The following is a 16126-nucleotide window of genomic DNA, read 5'->3' as shown; positions in this document are numbered from 1 at the left end:
AAACAGCAACAAAGCCTCGGATGAGAACTTCCAACACTGATGACGACCCCTGCAAACGAAATAAGGAATACGATTTGAGGGCATGCACCTGGAATGTCCGGTCCCTTAATGGGGAAGGTGCCTCTGCCCGGCTGGTTGATGTCCTCGTGAGAGTAAAGGCTGACATCACTGCCATCCAAGAGATGCGATGGACGGGGCAAGGTAAGAAAAACATAGGACCTTGCGACATCTACTACAGCTGCCATGTAAAGGAGCGCAAATTCGGTGTCGGATTTGTTGTGGGAGAGAGACTTCGTCGCCAAGTACTGTCGTTCACTCCGGTGGACGAGCGTCTCGCAACAATCCGCATCAAAGCACGATTTTTCAACATCTCGCTAATTTGCGCCCACGCCCCGACGGAAGAGAAGGACGATGCGACCAAGGATTCTTTCTATGAGCGCTTGGAACGTTCCTATGAGCGCTGCCCCCGCCACGACATAAAAATCGTGCTTGGTGACTTCAACGCCAGGGTGGGCAAGGAGGGAATTTTTGGTCCCACAGTCGGAAAATTCAGCCTGCACAACGAAACATCCGGTAACGGACAGAGGCTGATCGACTTCGCCGGGGCCCGAAACATGGTAGTCTGTAGCACCAGATTCCAGCATAAGAAGATTCACCAAGCTACCTGGCTGTCTTCAGATCGAAAAACGCGAAACCAGATCGATCATGTTGTGATAGATGGAAGACACGCTTCTAGTGTATTAGATGTACGTACGATCCGAGGACCCAATATCGACTCGGATCATTACCTTGTTGCAGCCAAACTGCGCACATGCCTCTGTGCAGCAAAAAACGTACATCTACCTACGCAAAGAATGTTCGACATCGAAAAGCTGCAATCACAACAGACAGCCAGAAGATTCGCCACTCGACTCTCACTCCTGCTCTCGGAGAGCACTGCCCAACACACCGGCATGCGCGAGCAATGGAGCAACATTTCTCGTTCCCTACGTACCGCCGCCGAAGAAGAAATCGGATTCCGGCGAGCCCGAAAAAACAATTGGTACGACGAGGAATGTCATGCTGCCGCCGAAAGAAAAGATGCCGCCTATAGAGCCACGCTGCGATCGGGCGCAACGCGAGCCATGTGGGATCGCTACAGAGAGCTAAAAAAGGAAGAGAGACGTATTATCCGACAGAAGAAACGAGAGGCCGAAATACGTGAGTGCGAGGAGCTTGAGATGCTGGCCAATAGGAATAACGCCCGAAAATTTTACCAGAAAGTTCGGCGGCTTACAGAAGGTTTTAAGACCGGGGCGTTGTCCTGTAAGAACAAAGACGGCGATCTGGTGACTGACGTACAGAGCAATCTTAAATTATGGAGGGAACACTTCTCGAACCTGTTAAACGGTGACAGCTGCGCATGTCATAGAGAATGTGAAGATCCCGATACCCCAATCGTTGACGACGGAGTTGTCGTTCCGTTACCCGACCATGACGAGGTGAGAATAGCAATATCACGGCTAAAGAACAACAAAGCCGCGGGCGCCGACGGACTGCCGGCTGAGCTATTCAAACATGGCGGCGAGGAGCTGGTAAGGTGCATGCATCAGCTCCTATGCAGAATATGGTCGGATGAAAGCATGCCTGCCGATTGGAATTTAAGTGTGCTCTGCCCAATCCATAAGAAGGGTGATCCTGCAATCTGTGCCAATTACCGCGGGATTAGTCTTCTAAATATCGCCTATAAGGTTTTAGCGAGCGTATTGTGTGAAAGGCTGAAGCCCACCGTCAACCAACTGATTGGACCTTATCAGTGTGGCTTCAGACCTGGAAAGTCTACCATCGACCAACTATTCACAATACGCCAAATCTTGGAAAAGACCCATGAAAGGAGAATCGACACACACCATCTTTTCGTCGATTTCAAAGCTGCATTCGACAGTACGGAAAGGAGTTACCTGTATGCCGCTATGTCTGAATTTGGTATCCCCGCAAAACTAATACGGCTATGTAAGATGACGTTGCTCAACAACAGCAGCGCCGTCAGAATTGGGAAGGACCTCTCCGAGCCGTTTGATACCAAACGAGGTTTCAGACAGGGTGACTCGCTGTCGTGTGACTTCTTTAACCTGCTGTTGGAGAGCATCGTACGAGCCGCAGAACTTAATCGCTCAGGCACAATTTTTTATAAGAGCGTACAATTGCTGGCGTATGCCGATGATATTGACATCATCGGCCTTAACAACCGCGCTGTTAGTTCTGCCTTCTCCAAACTGGATAATGAGGCAAAGCGAATGGGTTTGGTGGTGAACGAGGACAAAACGAAGTACCTCCTGTCTTCAAACAAACAGTCGGCGCACTCGCGTATCGGCACCCACGTCACTGTTGACAGTTATAATTTTGAGGTTGTAAAAGACTTCGTTTATTTAGGAACCAGCATTAACACCGATAACAATGTCAGCCTTGAAATCCAACGTAGAATCTCTCTTGCCAACAAGTGCTACTTTGGACTAAGTAGGCAATTGAGCAGTAAAGTCCTCTCTCGACGAACAAAATTAACACTCTACAAGACTCTCATCATGCCCGTCCTAACGTATGGCGCAGAAGCTTGGACGATGACAACATTCGATGAAGCGACGCTTGGAGTGTTCGAGAGAAAGATTCTGCGTAAGATTTTTGGACCTTTGCACGTTGGCAACGGCGAATATCGCAGACGATGGAACGATGAGCTGTATGAGCTTTACGACGACATAGGCATAGCGCAGCGAATAAAGATCCAGCGGCTTCGTTGGCTGGGTCATGTCGTCCGAATGGATACAAACGCTCCGGCTTTGAAAGTATTCGATGCGGTACCAGCTGGTGGTAGCAGAGGAAGAGGGCGGCCTCCTCTGCGTTGGAAAGATCAGGTGGAGAAGGACTTGGCTTCACTTGGTGTGTCCAATTGGCTACGGTTAGCACGAGAAAGAAACGACTGGCGCACTTTGTTAATCTCGGCCAAAATCGCGTAAGCGGTTATCGCGCCAATTAAGAAGAAGAAGATTTGCCTGTCTTCCTTAGAGGAAGCGAATAGCACTCAGCATTTCCCCTCAGTGTCCTGACTTTGATACAGCGGGGCTACGAATTTTCGGTTTCGATGTCATGAGAATAAATAAAAATCGTTCTCTCAAATTGGGGAATATTTGCCAAAGAATCTGGAAATTTCTCACAGAACTAGCTTTATCTGTCTCTATTCTATCCTATCCCTTTCTTTCTGTTTTCCCTCTCCTTTACTCTTTGGCAATCTACCCTTTCACTTTCCAGAGCTTTACACCCAATCGGCTTTTTAGCCAGAGTGTTTTAGCAGTTACCATTTTCTGGTGCTTCTTGGCTCACCTTTTTCAAATTTCAATTTTCCAATTCTATATCCACCCTCCAAATATTTTATTTATTTTTTATTTACATTTTTCTTTTTCATAAAATATAGTTCATGTCACAGCAATATTTTCATCACAAGTTCAAACTTTTTAGTCAGAATTTTTAGAACAACTCTGCTTGCGCAGCTGTACCGCCCATTGAATTTTGGTAATGTGACAGAATTGTACGGCGCTCCAAAAATAATATCATAAAGTCTGCCATGCAAATTAAAACAGAAATATACTTAAATGTTTAGTACAGTACTGTACCTAGAAGAATGCGAGAGCTCGATTAACAGCTCGCAGCCCACGAAAACAGCTATTCCTTATACCAAAGGTAAAGCAAAACTTTTGGAATTTGCAAGAAAACATGCCAGCTGGACAGCTGACTCGTGGCGTAATAAATATTTTATGAGCTGACGAGTCTAAAACAGTTTCGTATCACGGCACGGGCTCCGGACAATATGTTAGACGTCCACCTGGTAACGAAAATCGGTCACTACACATTCTAAAGACCATGAAGCGTGGGGGCTGAAAAATAAAGCTATGAGGATGATTCTCATATTATGGCGCAGGCTCCATACAAAAAATTGATGGCATTGGATACTAATATTTATGTGGAAATAATGTAAAATGTTATGTTGCCGTGTTGCGAAAAGGAAATACCAATGAAATGGTTATACCAGCAGGATTATGATCCTAAAAACATGAGTCGGAAGGCCAAGGTTTGGTTTCGAGCAAATAAAATGGAGGTTATGGAATGGCCAGTCCCACGACATCAACCCTATATAAAATCTGTGGGGGAAGAGCTATACGCAATGCCAAGCCGCGTAAGAATCAATCAATTCGCAAATTGTGAAAGATGCGTGGCTGAAGATTGCGAAGCAGCGACGTGAACAATTGGTAGAATCGATGACCCACCGCTGTACTGCCGTCATAAGAAATTAGGGAAATTCAACTAAATATTAATTTCAACTTTGTATATGCAAACTTTGCCAATGCAGCCTTTATCTAGTATTTTTATAAACTTAGTCAGAATGAGTTACATATAATATATTACCACTGATATTTTATTACAATATTAACCCTTAATTTCTATTTTTCGTTATAAAAATTTTTGTTTTTCGTTATAGAATTTATTGAAATCTGTGTTCAGTTAAAGAACAGAATAATGTTTAAAAGTAATAATAGAAGCTTTTTAATATTAAAATTACAAAAAAAAAAAATATTATTTTTTTATGCTGCAATTTTCGTGTTCGCAAACGTAGATGTCTACGCCCTTATTCAGCATGCAGTTGTTTTCAAAAATGTGTTTGAATTAAAACTTCCTTAAACAACTTTCGTCTGATACCCATTTGTAACATTTTACAGATAGGTGGCAACTCTTCGATTCGTGGTGTCGGAGTCCATATGGAAGACACAAACATATAAACAAACATCCTCTTTTATATAAAAAAAAAATTAAATAAAAATAAATAAATATGTATAAAGTTTAATTTATAATAAAACAATGCCAAAAAAATCAAAATTGTTTTATTTATTTCGTACAATAGGAGAAATAATTGATTAATAATCATTTTCATGATTTTCAGTAGAAGTCACGGCGGCTCACTCTAAGTAAAAAAAAATCAAAACTCATAGTTACAAAAGAAGGTGTCAATATTTCATAAAATTAAAATTAAATTAAATTTTTTACACCTATGTATATAAATAAATATAGATAAATAGAGTATGTCGAGACTGAGTTTTGACACTGAAAATAAATTCAATTTTTCCATATTAAACGAAAAAAAAATGTCACTCTCTATTTGTCTTTAATTTCTATTTTGATTCTGATTTTCTCATTCATAATAATTCACAGCATTTAAAGGGAATTAATAAAAAAACTTCAGATTCTTTGGAAAAACAACAACTAAAGCACTAAGCTCCTCACTCCCCATAAACATGACGAACTAGCACGCCTGCACTAGCAAAAAAATAATTGATTACGCGTGTTGTTGTAATATACATTTACATACACACACACAAGCACTCTTTTCCGCTTTGCACAACTCCTAACATATATACCTTACCCAAACGTATAATAAATGCATATGTCTGTATGTAAACCCACTATTTTTCGCACTCAAAAGCAGCAGCAAACACTCAACCCTCTCTAAAAACACTTCACTCAGTTCTTTGGCAGACTTTGAATTTTTCGAACATTCATTGCGCACGTCGCTCTACGCTCTACGCTCTTGAAAACAACGCTCACTCACATGCTAAATCTCTCTCTCGCGCCCTCTCCCAGTATTCGGTTGAAACAGCTGTGCGCCAACAGCAGCTGTCAAAAATTTATTTCTTTGCGTGATTTTATTTGCTGCTTGCTACGGTCGGTTGTGCAAAGTGTGCTGTGTGAATTCAATAAATAAACGAAAAATTAGTGCCGAAATGAAAAGAAAACTTGTACCAGAAGGTGCAAGTGAAGTGAATAAGTGTTGGTGTTATAATATAAAAGCCAAATAAACATAAATTCCGCCTTAAGCAAAGCATTACTTTGGTTGAATTGCTGTGGCCAGCTCTCGCTACCGGGCACTGAAGCACACAACTATATTTACTATTGCCAAGCAGGGTGAGTCAATATTGTGTGATACTTGGAAGGGAGCTGCTAGTAAATAACTAAGTTTCATGAAGCCCTTTGAATAATTCGAAACTTTTAATTCATTTATTACAAAAGTAGGTAGCAGCAAAGCTAATGCCGCGTTATTTGCCCGTCTGCTTGTTTGATTTGTAGTGAGCGCGTGCAAGAGATGAAGGGAGAGCAAGAGAGATTGTGAGAAAAGAGCGTAGCGCATTCGAATTTCGTAGCAAACGCAAAGTTGCTTAGTGAGTTCTTTCGAACTCGAGGTTGCTCCATTCAATAAGGCACTCGATGGATTGAATTTCATAAATTCGAATTTAACTGATTTTATGATGCAAAATATTACGCGCTAATGGATTGCATTAAGCGATTAATTTAATTTGTTTTTGGAAAGAAGAAACGTTTTCTTCAAGAAAAATTGTATAATTTGCGTTTTTTCTGCACATACTCATTCGTGCCATATATTCTGTGACAAATTTTACAATGCATGCGGCGAGAATTTGCAAAAAAAAGTTCCGTTATTTTTTGCTTTTGTTCGCAGGCATTGTCTACTCATCAGTTATACTCAGTTTCGTGGCAAATTTCACTTATTAATAATGGAGTAGGGAGCTAAAGAAAATTGCCTTGCAAAGATTGCATTACAAAAGTGTGGTAAAAGTGCCAGTGGGATTTACGAATTTCTGAAAAAACTTAGTATTTAGTGAATATTTGTTTACCGCACGATCAATCGTTTTTCCCAAACGTTTGAAGTGACTGACATAAAAAGAAGTGGTCGTACTCGCATAGTCCCCACCAGTGCAGCCATAAAAGCTGTGCGAGAAAGAATTCGCAGAAATCCCCTTAGAAAGCAGAAAATCATATCCAGGGAAATGAATGTATCGACCAGATCCATGTCAAGACTAATTGGAGACGATTTCCACATGAAAGCCTTCCGTCTCTCAACTGGTCACCTTTTGGAAAACGCGCTTGAAGAAAATTAGACTCGATAAATGCAAGCAGCTTCTTCGGTGGCACGCAGACAACGGCTATTAAATATTCTTATGAAAATATTATTTTCACAGATGAGAAAATTTTCACTATTGAAGAAGTATTTTATAAACAAAACGACAAAATCTATGCTAAACCTTCTAAACGCTTGGCCAATATCCAACCTCCGTAAGGGTTTGGTGGGGAGTGTCTTGTAAAGGCCTCACATCTTTTCATTTCTGCGAAAAAGAGTTTAAGACCAAGGAAAAATTGTACCAGAAGGATGTCTTAAAAGGCGTGGGGAAGCAGTTGAGCAATACTCTCTTCAATGGAGAGCTTTGGATCTTCCAGCAAGGCTCCGCTCCAGCCCATAAAGCAAAAACCGCTCAGCAGTGACAAATAAAACAATATTCCTGGGTTTCTAGCTACAGAAAATTGGTCGCCGGAGGTCCAGATCTGAATTCATTGATCCAGTTTGTGATCAGAATTAGAGAGCATGACCTGTTGAAGACCTCACAGAAATTTGGAGAGTGTGAAACCATCTTTGGTTCGAGCAGCGACGACAAATCCATGGAAACCGTGCGTGCTGCAAGAGCTGAATGGTCTAATCGTTTGAAGGCTTGTGTAAAACCAAATAGTGAGCATTTCGAATAAAAATAATTTTTTTTTAATATTTCCATGATTAAATTAAACTAACTTCATTAAAAAAGTATAATAATGTCATATCTATAAAGGACTTAACTTGTTAACTTGTAACAGTACTTATGGCAGGGCTAAGTATGTAAGTGGTCTGAAGGGCAAATCTGTTATCTTTAGCAATACAGAAATTACGAGAGTTAGGCTTCACCAATTCACTATTGACTTTGTCACAAGTACTACTGATCAATTATACCCCAGGCAATGCTTTCTTCTGCAGACATTTAACATCTGCTCCTCAATGAGACTTTGCTAGTGTTCTTAGAAATGTTGATTGGGTGGTTCTCTGGAATTGTTGGAGGCATTGGAACTCCCAGCCACCAGTGGCAGTCTCTCAGGTCTCCTGTGCTGACAATTGTTCGATAATGATGACGGGCAATGACTTCGATGGGCTGAGTTCCAAAATAAACGATTACTTCACCAGCCTTTCTCACTCTTTTACTACGAGGAATCTTCAACTTTCCCCTACTACAAGTTAAATTGCTGCGACACCCTTTACCACTTGGGCAAAGGAGGTCAAACTAGAGTTTAAAATTAAAGTCGACGACACACCAATACCGACAGTAAACAACTCCAAAGCTTTCGATGTCACCTTTGATAGTTTGCTCTCCTTTCCTGCGCACACAACCGCAATTGCTTCTAAAGTCCAAAACCGCAACAAAGCCAACAAATCGCTTACCGCCAGTACTTGGGGCAAAGACAAAGAAATGTTGCTAACGACTTTTAAAGCAATTGGCCGGCCGGTTCTAAACTGTGCTGCGCCTGTCTGGCTGCCTGGCACCGGAGATTCGCAGTGGATTAAGCTTCAGAAATGTCAAAATACCACAATCAGAACAGCCACAGGATGACTCCTAATGTCCCACCTACACAATGAGGCATCAATGCTTTCCCGCAAAGAGCACAATAAGTTGCTCAGCAAACAGTTTCTGGTTGGATGATACCAAAGGTACTGACTTCCGAGTCCATCTTGGAACTGTCAGTGAAGCCAGAGGAGAGAGAGAGAGAGATTTTCCCCTCGTTCCAATCCTTATGCAGTATTGTTTTTTGTTTTTTTTGGTTTTTTTTTGGTTTTTTTTCTGACAGGGTAGGGGATTAGCCGCTAAAGTAGTTTAGTGAGACCAAATTTTTCCGTAGACCTACAAAGGTTAGGTTAGGTTAGCCTGGTTGGCAATAAGCCGCGCATAGACCTTTTGGTCCCTAGCGATACCAGATGGAGACCGACCTCTATGAATACCTGAAGTAGACATCATGTAGGATGTCAGCGCTTTTAGCGAATCTAAGTAGGGCTGGGAGCTCCGCTTTAGAGACGTCTTCCAGACCCTCAAACAGTGGTGCTCCCAGGCATTTTAGTCGCGTTTTTAGTAATGCCGGACAAGCGCACAGAAGGTGTTCTAAAGTCTCCTCAACCTCCTCTCTGCATTTCCTGGATTTATCCGTGTTAGCAATCCCTATCTTGTACGCATATGCAGCCAGTAGATTGTGGCCTGTTAGCATACCTATGATAGTTCTGCATTCCTTTCGCGAGAGCGTAAGTACGAATGGAGTCAGTTTTTTGTCGTTAGTCCTACACATGACTTTTGCTGTTTTGCATGTGGTCAAGTTAGTCCACCTAGCTTCCACTTGCCTTTTCATGTGGTCGTCCATTTCGTTGTATATTGTGTTTAGCGGTTTTGGTATGTCGTTCTCTTGATCAAATGGTAGCCTCACAGCACTTTTTGCTATCTCATCTACTATTTCGTTCCCCATAATGCCTTTGTGACCAGGTACCCAGTAGATATGCAGCCTATTGTTTCCGGCTAGCCTTTCTATGGCCTCCCTGCTCCGTCGAACATTTTTGGACTTAATACAATATGAGCTTATTGCTCTTATTGCTGCTTGACTATCCACGTATATATTAATTGTTGAGTTCTTTCTTGTTCTAGAGTAGGCTAGCTCCGCGGCCTTCCCCACAGCAAAAACTTCCGCTTGGAAAATACTGCTGTGGTCTGGTAGCTTGATAGGCTGCCTTATTCCTAGTTTTGAGCAGTAAATACCTGCTCCCACTCCGTCTGGAGTTTTCGAGCCGTCTGTATAGATGTGAAAAGTTCTATGGCCAGGCTTCATGCCTTTGTGCCATCCCTCCTCTTCAATTGTAGTGCGAAACCTTCTCTCCCAATTAAAGTACGGAGTCATGTAGTCCGTGCCACCTGAGCTCCACTTTCCTATTGAGCTGTGACCGAAGGTTCTGCAGGTGAATACCCCCGCAGCCATTAGCCTCCTCGCGGATTTCGCTGCCAGGTTTTCCGCCATGAGGTCAATAGGTGGCATGCTGAGTATCTTCTCCAGTGCCGCCGTTGGAGTGGTTTTCATCGCTCCTGTTATGCACAGAGCAGCGAGGCGTTGAATCCTTTCTAGCGGCATTAAGTATGTCAGTTTTTTTGTCGCAGTCCACCATACTAAGGTTCCATACAGCAATATCGGTCTGACTACTGCTGTGTAGCACCAATGCATCAGAGAGGGTGATAGACCCCAAGTAACACCCAGCATTCTTTTACATGCGTACAAAGCATTGCTGGCCTTCTTCACCCTCTCCTCGACGTTGTGCTTCCACAGCAATTTGCTGTCCAGTATTACTCCGAGGTACCTCGCATAGTCTTTGAGAAGTAGTTCGTTATTGCCCAGCTTCGGTAGGTTCCACGCCGGAACTTTGTACTTCCTGGTAAAAAGTACCATGTCCGTTTTTCCGGCGTTTATCCCTAGCCCTGCGCGGGTTGTCCATTGGTGTATCGTTTTGAGAGTGTTGTTCATCACATTACTGATGGTGTCCAGGTACTTTCCCGTAACTATTATAGCTATGTCATCGGCATAAGCCACTAGTTTAGGTGCCCCTCCGTCAAGTTTCTTAAGAATTTCATTTGCTACAAGTAACCATAATAGCGGTGATAGTACCCCACCTTGCGGAGTACCTCTACATGCATATTTGGTGACGCTCGCATCGTTCCACTCCGCTTTTATCTTTCTGCTAGCTAATAGCTGCCTTATCCATAGATAAACCGCGGGTTGCACGTTAAGTGACTCAATGCTGTTTAGAATAGCATCTTTTGTCACGTTGTTAAAGGCTCCTGATATATCTAGAAATACTCCTAGAGCATACTCCTTATATTCTAACGCCTTTTCTATGTTTAGTATAAGTGAGTGAAGTGCAGTTTCAGTGGATCTGCCTTTAGTGTAGGCATGCTGCGCCTTGGATAATTCGTCCGGCGCAATTGTGTCTCTAATGTATGTGTCTAAAATCTTCTCTAACGTTTTCAGGAGAAATGAGGTCAGACTAATGGGCCTGTACTCCTTTGAGTAAAGAGGGTTGCTTTTTCCCGCTTTTGGAATAAACACAACCCTCGCCTCTCTCCACAATACAGGAACGTAGCTGAACCTCAGGCATCCCCTGAATATCGTTTTTAACCATGGTACCACAAGATGGCTTACCTTTTGGAGCATGGCCGGGAAGATTCCATCCAGTCCTGGCGATTTGTATGGGTCGAAACTTTGTATAGCCCATTCTATTTTGTTGTTTGTAATTATGTTCGTCGGGATTTCGTGCACAATATCTCCTCTAGGTTCGAGATCTGCAGTGTCCGCACACCCTGGAAAGTGTGTACTGATTAGGTCTTCTAGAGAGTCCTCACAGCTGTCAGCCCACTCCCCGTTAGTTTTTCGTATTGTTCTTGGCATAGACGGATTCTTGGATAACAGTTTCCTAAGTCTAGCCACATCGTTAGTGCCTTCCATACTGCTACAGAAGTCTTTCCAAGATTCTCTCTTGGCTTTACGTATCTCTTTCTTGTATACTTTTAGCAGATCCTTATACTCTTTCCAACAGAACTCATCGTCAGCCACTTTTGCCAACCTATAGAATTCATGTACCCTACGCCTTTGTGCTCCTAATTCCCTGTTCCACCAAGGAGGCTTCACCTTGCGTCTATTACGTGTTGGAGGGCAGGATCTTTTAAAGGCTTTAACAAGCGTAGTTGTAAACAATTCAACCCCTTTCTCAAGCGCGATGTTTGTCTTGTATTTCCGGGGTATTATTGGTGTTTTTGATAGTATATCCCTATACAAGTCCCAGTTCGTATTCTTAGGATTTCTAAAGGATGTAAGCTTGTTTTTTGAGCGAAATATCACCTGAAAGCTTATGTATCTGTGATCAGAGAATGAGGGCCTACTCAATACTTCCCATTCCTGAACCATAACATGCCTGCTTGTGTAGAGTGTTAAATCGAGTACATTCTTCGAGGTTGGTCCCACATATGTTGGTTCCTCACCTCTATTAGCTATTTCTAGACTACTTTGAAGAATATAGGTAAATAGTGACTCACCTCGGTCGTTTATGTCTGCACTTCCCCAGACTGTGTGATGTGCGTTTGCGTCCGTCCCTACCACCAGAGCATGCTTCTTTCTGGCAGCTGTTTCTACCAGCTTCCGAAGTTCCGCTTGTGGTGCTTCCTCATCATGTGGCATATAGCAGGACCCAAAGAGTAGCGTCTCATCCTTGCAGCCCTCCAGCGCCACCACTGTCAGATCGTCTGAAGAGAGATTGTGATCAATATAAGAACATATACTTTTTTTGACTAATATCGCTGTTCTTACCTTATTTTTTACAATCGGGATGTATGTGTTGTAGTTTTGTGACTTTAGACCGGAGACTATGTTGCCCGACGCTATCCATGGTTCCTGGACTAGAGCCACATCGTAGCCGACTCCCTCTATGTTGAGCAGGAGCTCGGCTGAGGCGTTTTTACTTTTGTGGAGGTTTATCTGAAGGACTTTCAGCATCTAGCCTCAGTACCTCCTCGGGGTTGGATACTACCTCCAAGTCGCCCTTCTCCACTTCCTGTATATTGAGGGAGGCTTCCAGGATCTCTTCTATGCCGAGATCCTTTTCCACCTCCCCCGCAGCGAGCGTGTTGTGATTGTCGTCTGCCGGGTTGCGCTTTTTGAGGCGAAGGTGCACGCTACCAACTCCCCAAGCCATCCTCCCGAATCGCGCGTAAAGCAGGTCCTCTGCCGGCTTGTTGATTTGGATAATGTAATCCTGGCCACCATCAGCAGTTGTTGGTTTTGCCACGCTCAACACTTTCCAATCGTCTGTCGGCACGTCCGTGTTTTGACGTTGTAGTAGTCGCAGCGCATATTCCGGTTTTACCACTCGCGGAATGAAAACCTTTGCCTTCGGTATTGAGGGAATGCAGCTGCGATCAACGATTTCCAGTGATGCCCCCTCCCACAGGCCGCGAAGCGTTCTCACCGCTTCCTTTAGCCATGTGAGCGTGGGGTCATCCTTGCACTTTATTATTTTGACGCCGCTGAACCACCCTGCTCCGTCGAATGCTGGCATGGGTGCGTTCGGCTCCGCGTCCATTTTAGTAAACAAGGTTTCCAGTAGCTTCATCTCCACTACCTTCCACCGTTCCTGCGACATTCGCCCCAGCTGGTCGCTGCGGTCAGTGAGTGCCACTATGAGATGCCTCTTGGCAATTTCACTGGCCGCTACCGCTGCTTTCGACGTCGTAGGTCCTTCGTCTCCGTTTTTAGGTTTAGCCGTCTCGTGCCTGTGCTTCTGCTTTTTTGATGGCCCTGAGGCCTCACTATCCGCAGAACGCTGCCTCTTGATGGCTAGCTCTTCTTCGATTTTGTTCGCATATTTCGGGTTCGAGGCTGCGAACATTGGCTTTGCTGCGTAGAAGGCCCGGCCATTTTTGATCTCCTCTCTGGCCCAAGCCAACCGTTCCTCCTCTTGCTTCGTCAGGTTGGACTTGCTGCCAAATCGGTCACAAACTTTGACCGCAGCCTTGTATCGGGCTTTGGCCTTCAGCTTCTCTTTATCAGGCTTGATCCTTGGTCTGTTCTTGCTATCCGAAGCAGCACCATTGGACTTAGCCGGAGAACGCAGAAGAGCCTCTTCCTCAGCTGTATTGATGCTCCCGGCGCTTTCGTGGTCCGAGTCTTCGTTGACAACGGCACCTCCGCGCTGAAGAGCGTTCTGTGTGTGTTTGGCAGTGGGATTGCGACCACTGTAGCCTGCTCCCGCTACAATGGAAGTTTTGTTGCTTGATTTTTCATCTGTATTCATCTTTTTCGTACGACCACCTGCTCGACGAGGCGAGCGCAGTGGTCTATCTGTATAATGGGGAATTCAAAACGGTCCACCACGGCAGCGCCCCATACCGTGGCAAGGCCACAGTTACTTCCTAAGGCGGCCCGGTGTTAGGAAGGCGCCGTTGAAATACAGCCGGTCTGGTGAACCCCCTGGCTGCAAACCATCCAATGGGCACGGTGTCGCATAACACCCTGGATTAGGGGGTGGGCTAGGAGAGGAAATAGCGGGATGTGAGGGGTTTGGGGATGGCAAAGGGATCTTCGTCGGTACGGTGATCTTCGCATGGTGATTGGTTGGCCACCAGGTTCGCCGTAAGGCGAATGGATGGCAAGCCAGTCTCCATATGAAGCTTCCCTCTTAGTTCGTGTTGGGTTGGCCCCCATGCTATGGGGGTCAGACCACCACTTAAGCCTCATCCCCGCGTCAAGGAGACCAACATGATGAGGAAACCTAGACCTACAAAAGAAACTAAAAAAAATTAAAAAAGTTTTAAAACGCTTTCGAAAGACATGAAAATAACATTTATTTTTTTTAAACTCTCGTGCGATTATTTTTAATTAATTCTTAATTGCTTGAAAAATTGCTAAAAATTGAGAAATTTTATTTGAGTTCTTCATTTTTTCCGTTAGTAAAAGTCAATCTAAATGCCAGAATAAGCGCCCAACTTCAATGAACCTTAAAACACAACGAGTGTACTTAAGCCAAAATGTTTAGCATAAAATATAATAAAAAAAATGATTTAAAAAAAATTCTATGTTTTTGAACATATCTTAGAAAAGGGGTTTTTGGAAAAAATTGCGCAGAAAAACTTTAAAATTCTGAGATTTATTCAATATTTCAAATTTTGGAAGATAAATTTTTTGAAATCTCAAATTTTCGGTTCTTTTCAATATTTTTACAAAAGAAATGTTTAGCATAAAATATAATAAAAAAATTGATTAAAAAAAAATTCTATGGTTTTGAACAAAACTTTGAAAAAAGACTTTTTGGAAAAAATCACACAGAAAAAACTTTAAAATTGTGAGATTTATTCAATATTTCAAATTTTGGAAGATATTTTTTTTGAAATCAAAGTTTTTCGGTGCTTTTCCATATTTATGAAAAAAAATTTAACCGAAAAAAAATGTTTACCAAAAAAAAACATTTAAGCAAAAAAAAATTTTTAGCAAAAAAATTTAAAATTTTTTAAAACGCTTTCGAAAAGTCTCAAAACCAAAAGCTTCACATTTATTTTTTTAAAGCGCCCATGCGATAATTTTTAACTTAATACATCTATTTGAAAAGCCGCTAAAAATCGTGAAATTTTATTTGAGTGCATCATTTTTTCCGCTAGTAAAAGTCAACCTGAATGCCCGAATAAGCGCGCAACTTTAATGAACCTTAGAAACAACAGTCCCAAATTGGTCATCTTACTACTGAAGCCGCATACTTTCGCTTGAGTCGGATTCCGTTTTGCCTTGAAAAATGCTTTCACTTTTGTATACAGAGAAAGCAAAGCCCAACTGAATATCATTTAGAATTTCAAGCATAAAAAATGGCAATGGAGTTACGTTTTCTGTACCAAAAGTGCAAAGAAAAAATGTTTCATAAGTGGAGGAAACTCACAAGTCATCTATCCCATGCACTAACAAAACGATGAGGAATATTGGACTATTAATTTTTTTTTTTAATTTCGACAAAAATAATTCTTTGATTAGCTGCTTAACTTATTTCTAATTTCCATTCCACTTTCCACTCAAAATGATCCTTACTTTTAGAAATTTGAACTTGATGTCACATTACAAGAGATTCATTACAGAGAGCTCATTTACATTTATGTATATTTTTCATACGGATCTACCGAATTTGCCTTCGGCCTACCCTAACAAAATTATGTAAATCCATACGGCCTTTATCTTTCTCTTCGCGCCACCATTATTAGAGATGACGCAGCGATTTCTAACAATCACCATCCCATACGAATGAGTGAATTCGCCCTCGGTCAATTATGGTTGACTATCGTTGAACTCTTTCAATGCAGCGATTTGTTGGCAACTTCATTCACATAGTTGCTATCTCGTTTTGCGTTGTGACTTTGATGCCATGGCGTCGTATGTTTTGCTCTCCCAACCAAAACACATTCGTCAATCAATCAACTGTCAAAAGTTTGGGCCGCACGCTGCGACGCTGTGCGAAGACGAACCTGCTTGTCCAGTTCGAAGCAATGGTTGCTGTCTCCATTGTTTTACTTACCTTCATTTTTGTTGCTATTCGCATTCGTTTGCATTTGCTCGTAGTGCTGCTCTTGCTCACACTTCTGCGCAGTGAATGAAGTGGTGGCCAAAATGAAATGCGTTA

At 42.6% G+C, this 16126-nt stretch overlaps 1 protein-coding gene across 1 annotated transcript; it reads right to left on the bottom strand.

The window, feature by feature from the left end:
* Positions 1-3498: 3498 nt before the first annotated feature.
* Positions 3499-12475, bottom strand: LOC129248675 (uncharacterized). Its single transcript, XM_054888305.1, has 2 exons — positions 12009-12475; positions 3499-3590 (listed from the first exon to the last, which is right to left on the bottom strand). Exons 1-2 carry the CDS (start codon positions 12463-12465, stop codon positions 3499-3501), a joined length of 549 nt encoding a protein of 182 aa, XP_054744280.1. The 5' UTR covers positions 12466-12475.
* Positions 12476-16126: the final 3651 nt, after the last annotated feature.

The sequence above is a fragment of the Anastrepha obliqua genome, chromosome 5, assembly GCF_027943255.1.
Source record: "Anastrepha obliqua isolate idAnaObli1 chromosome 5, idAnaObli1_1.0, whole genome shotgun sequence".
NCBI lineage: Eukaryota > Metazoa > Arthropoda > Insecta > Diptera > Tephritidae > Anastrepha > Anastrepha obliqua.
This window is presented reverse-complemented; position numbering and strand designations above follow the sequence as displayed.

What these genes read in the sequence shown, in the direction of transcription:
- LOC129248675 (XM_054888305.1), bottom strand. Translation starts at nt 12,465, where the DNA reads ATGCTGAAAGTCCTTCAGATAAACCTCCACAAAAGTAAAAACGCCTCA. An exon ending in TGCAGACATAAACGACCGAG is followed by an intron (nt 3,591 to 12,008) that starts GTGAGTCACTAT and finishes TTTGCATGGCAG; the next exon opens with ACTTTATGATATTATTTTTG.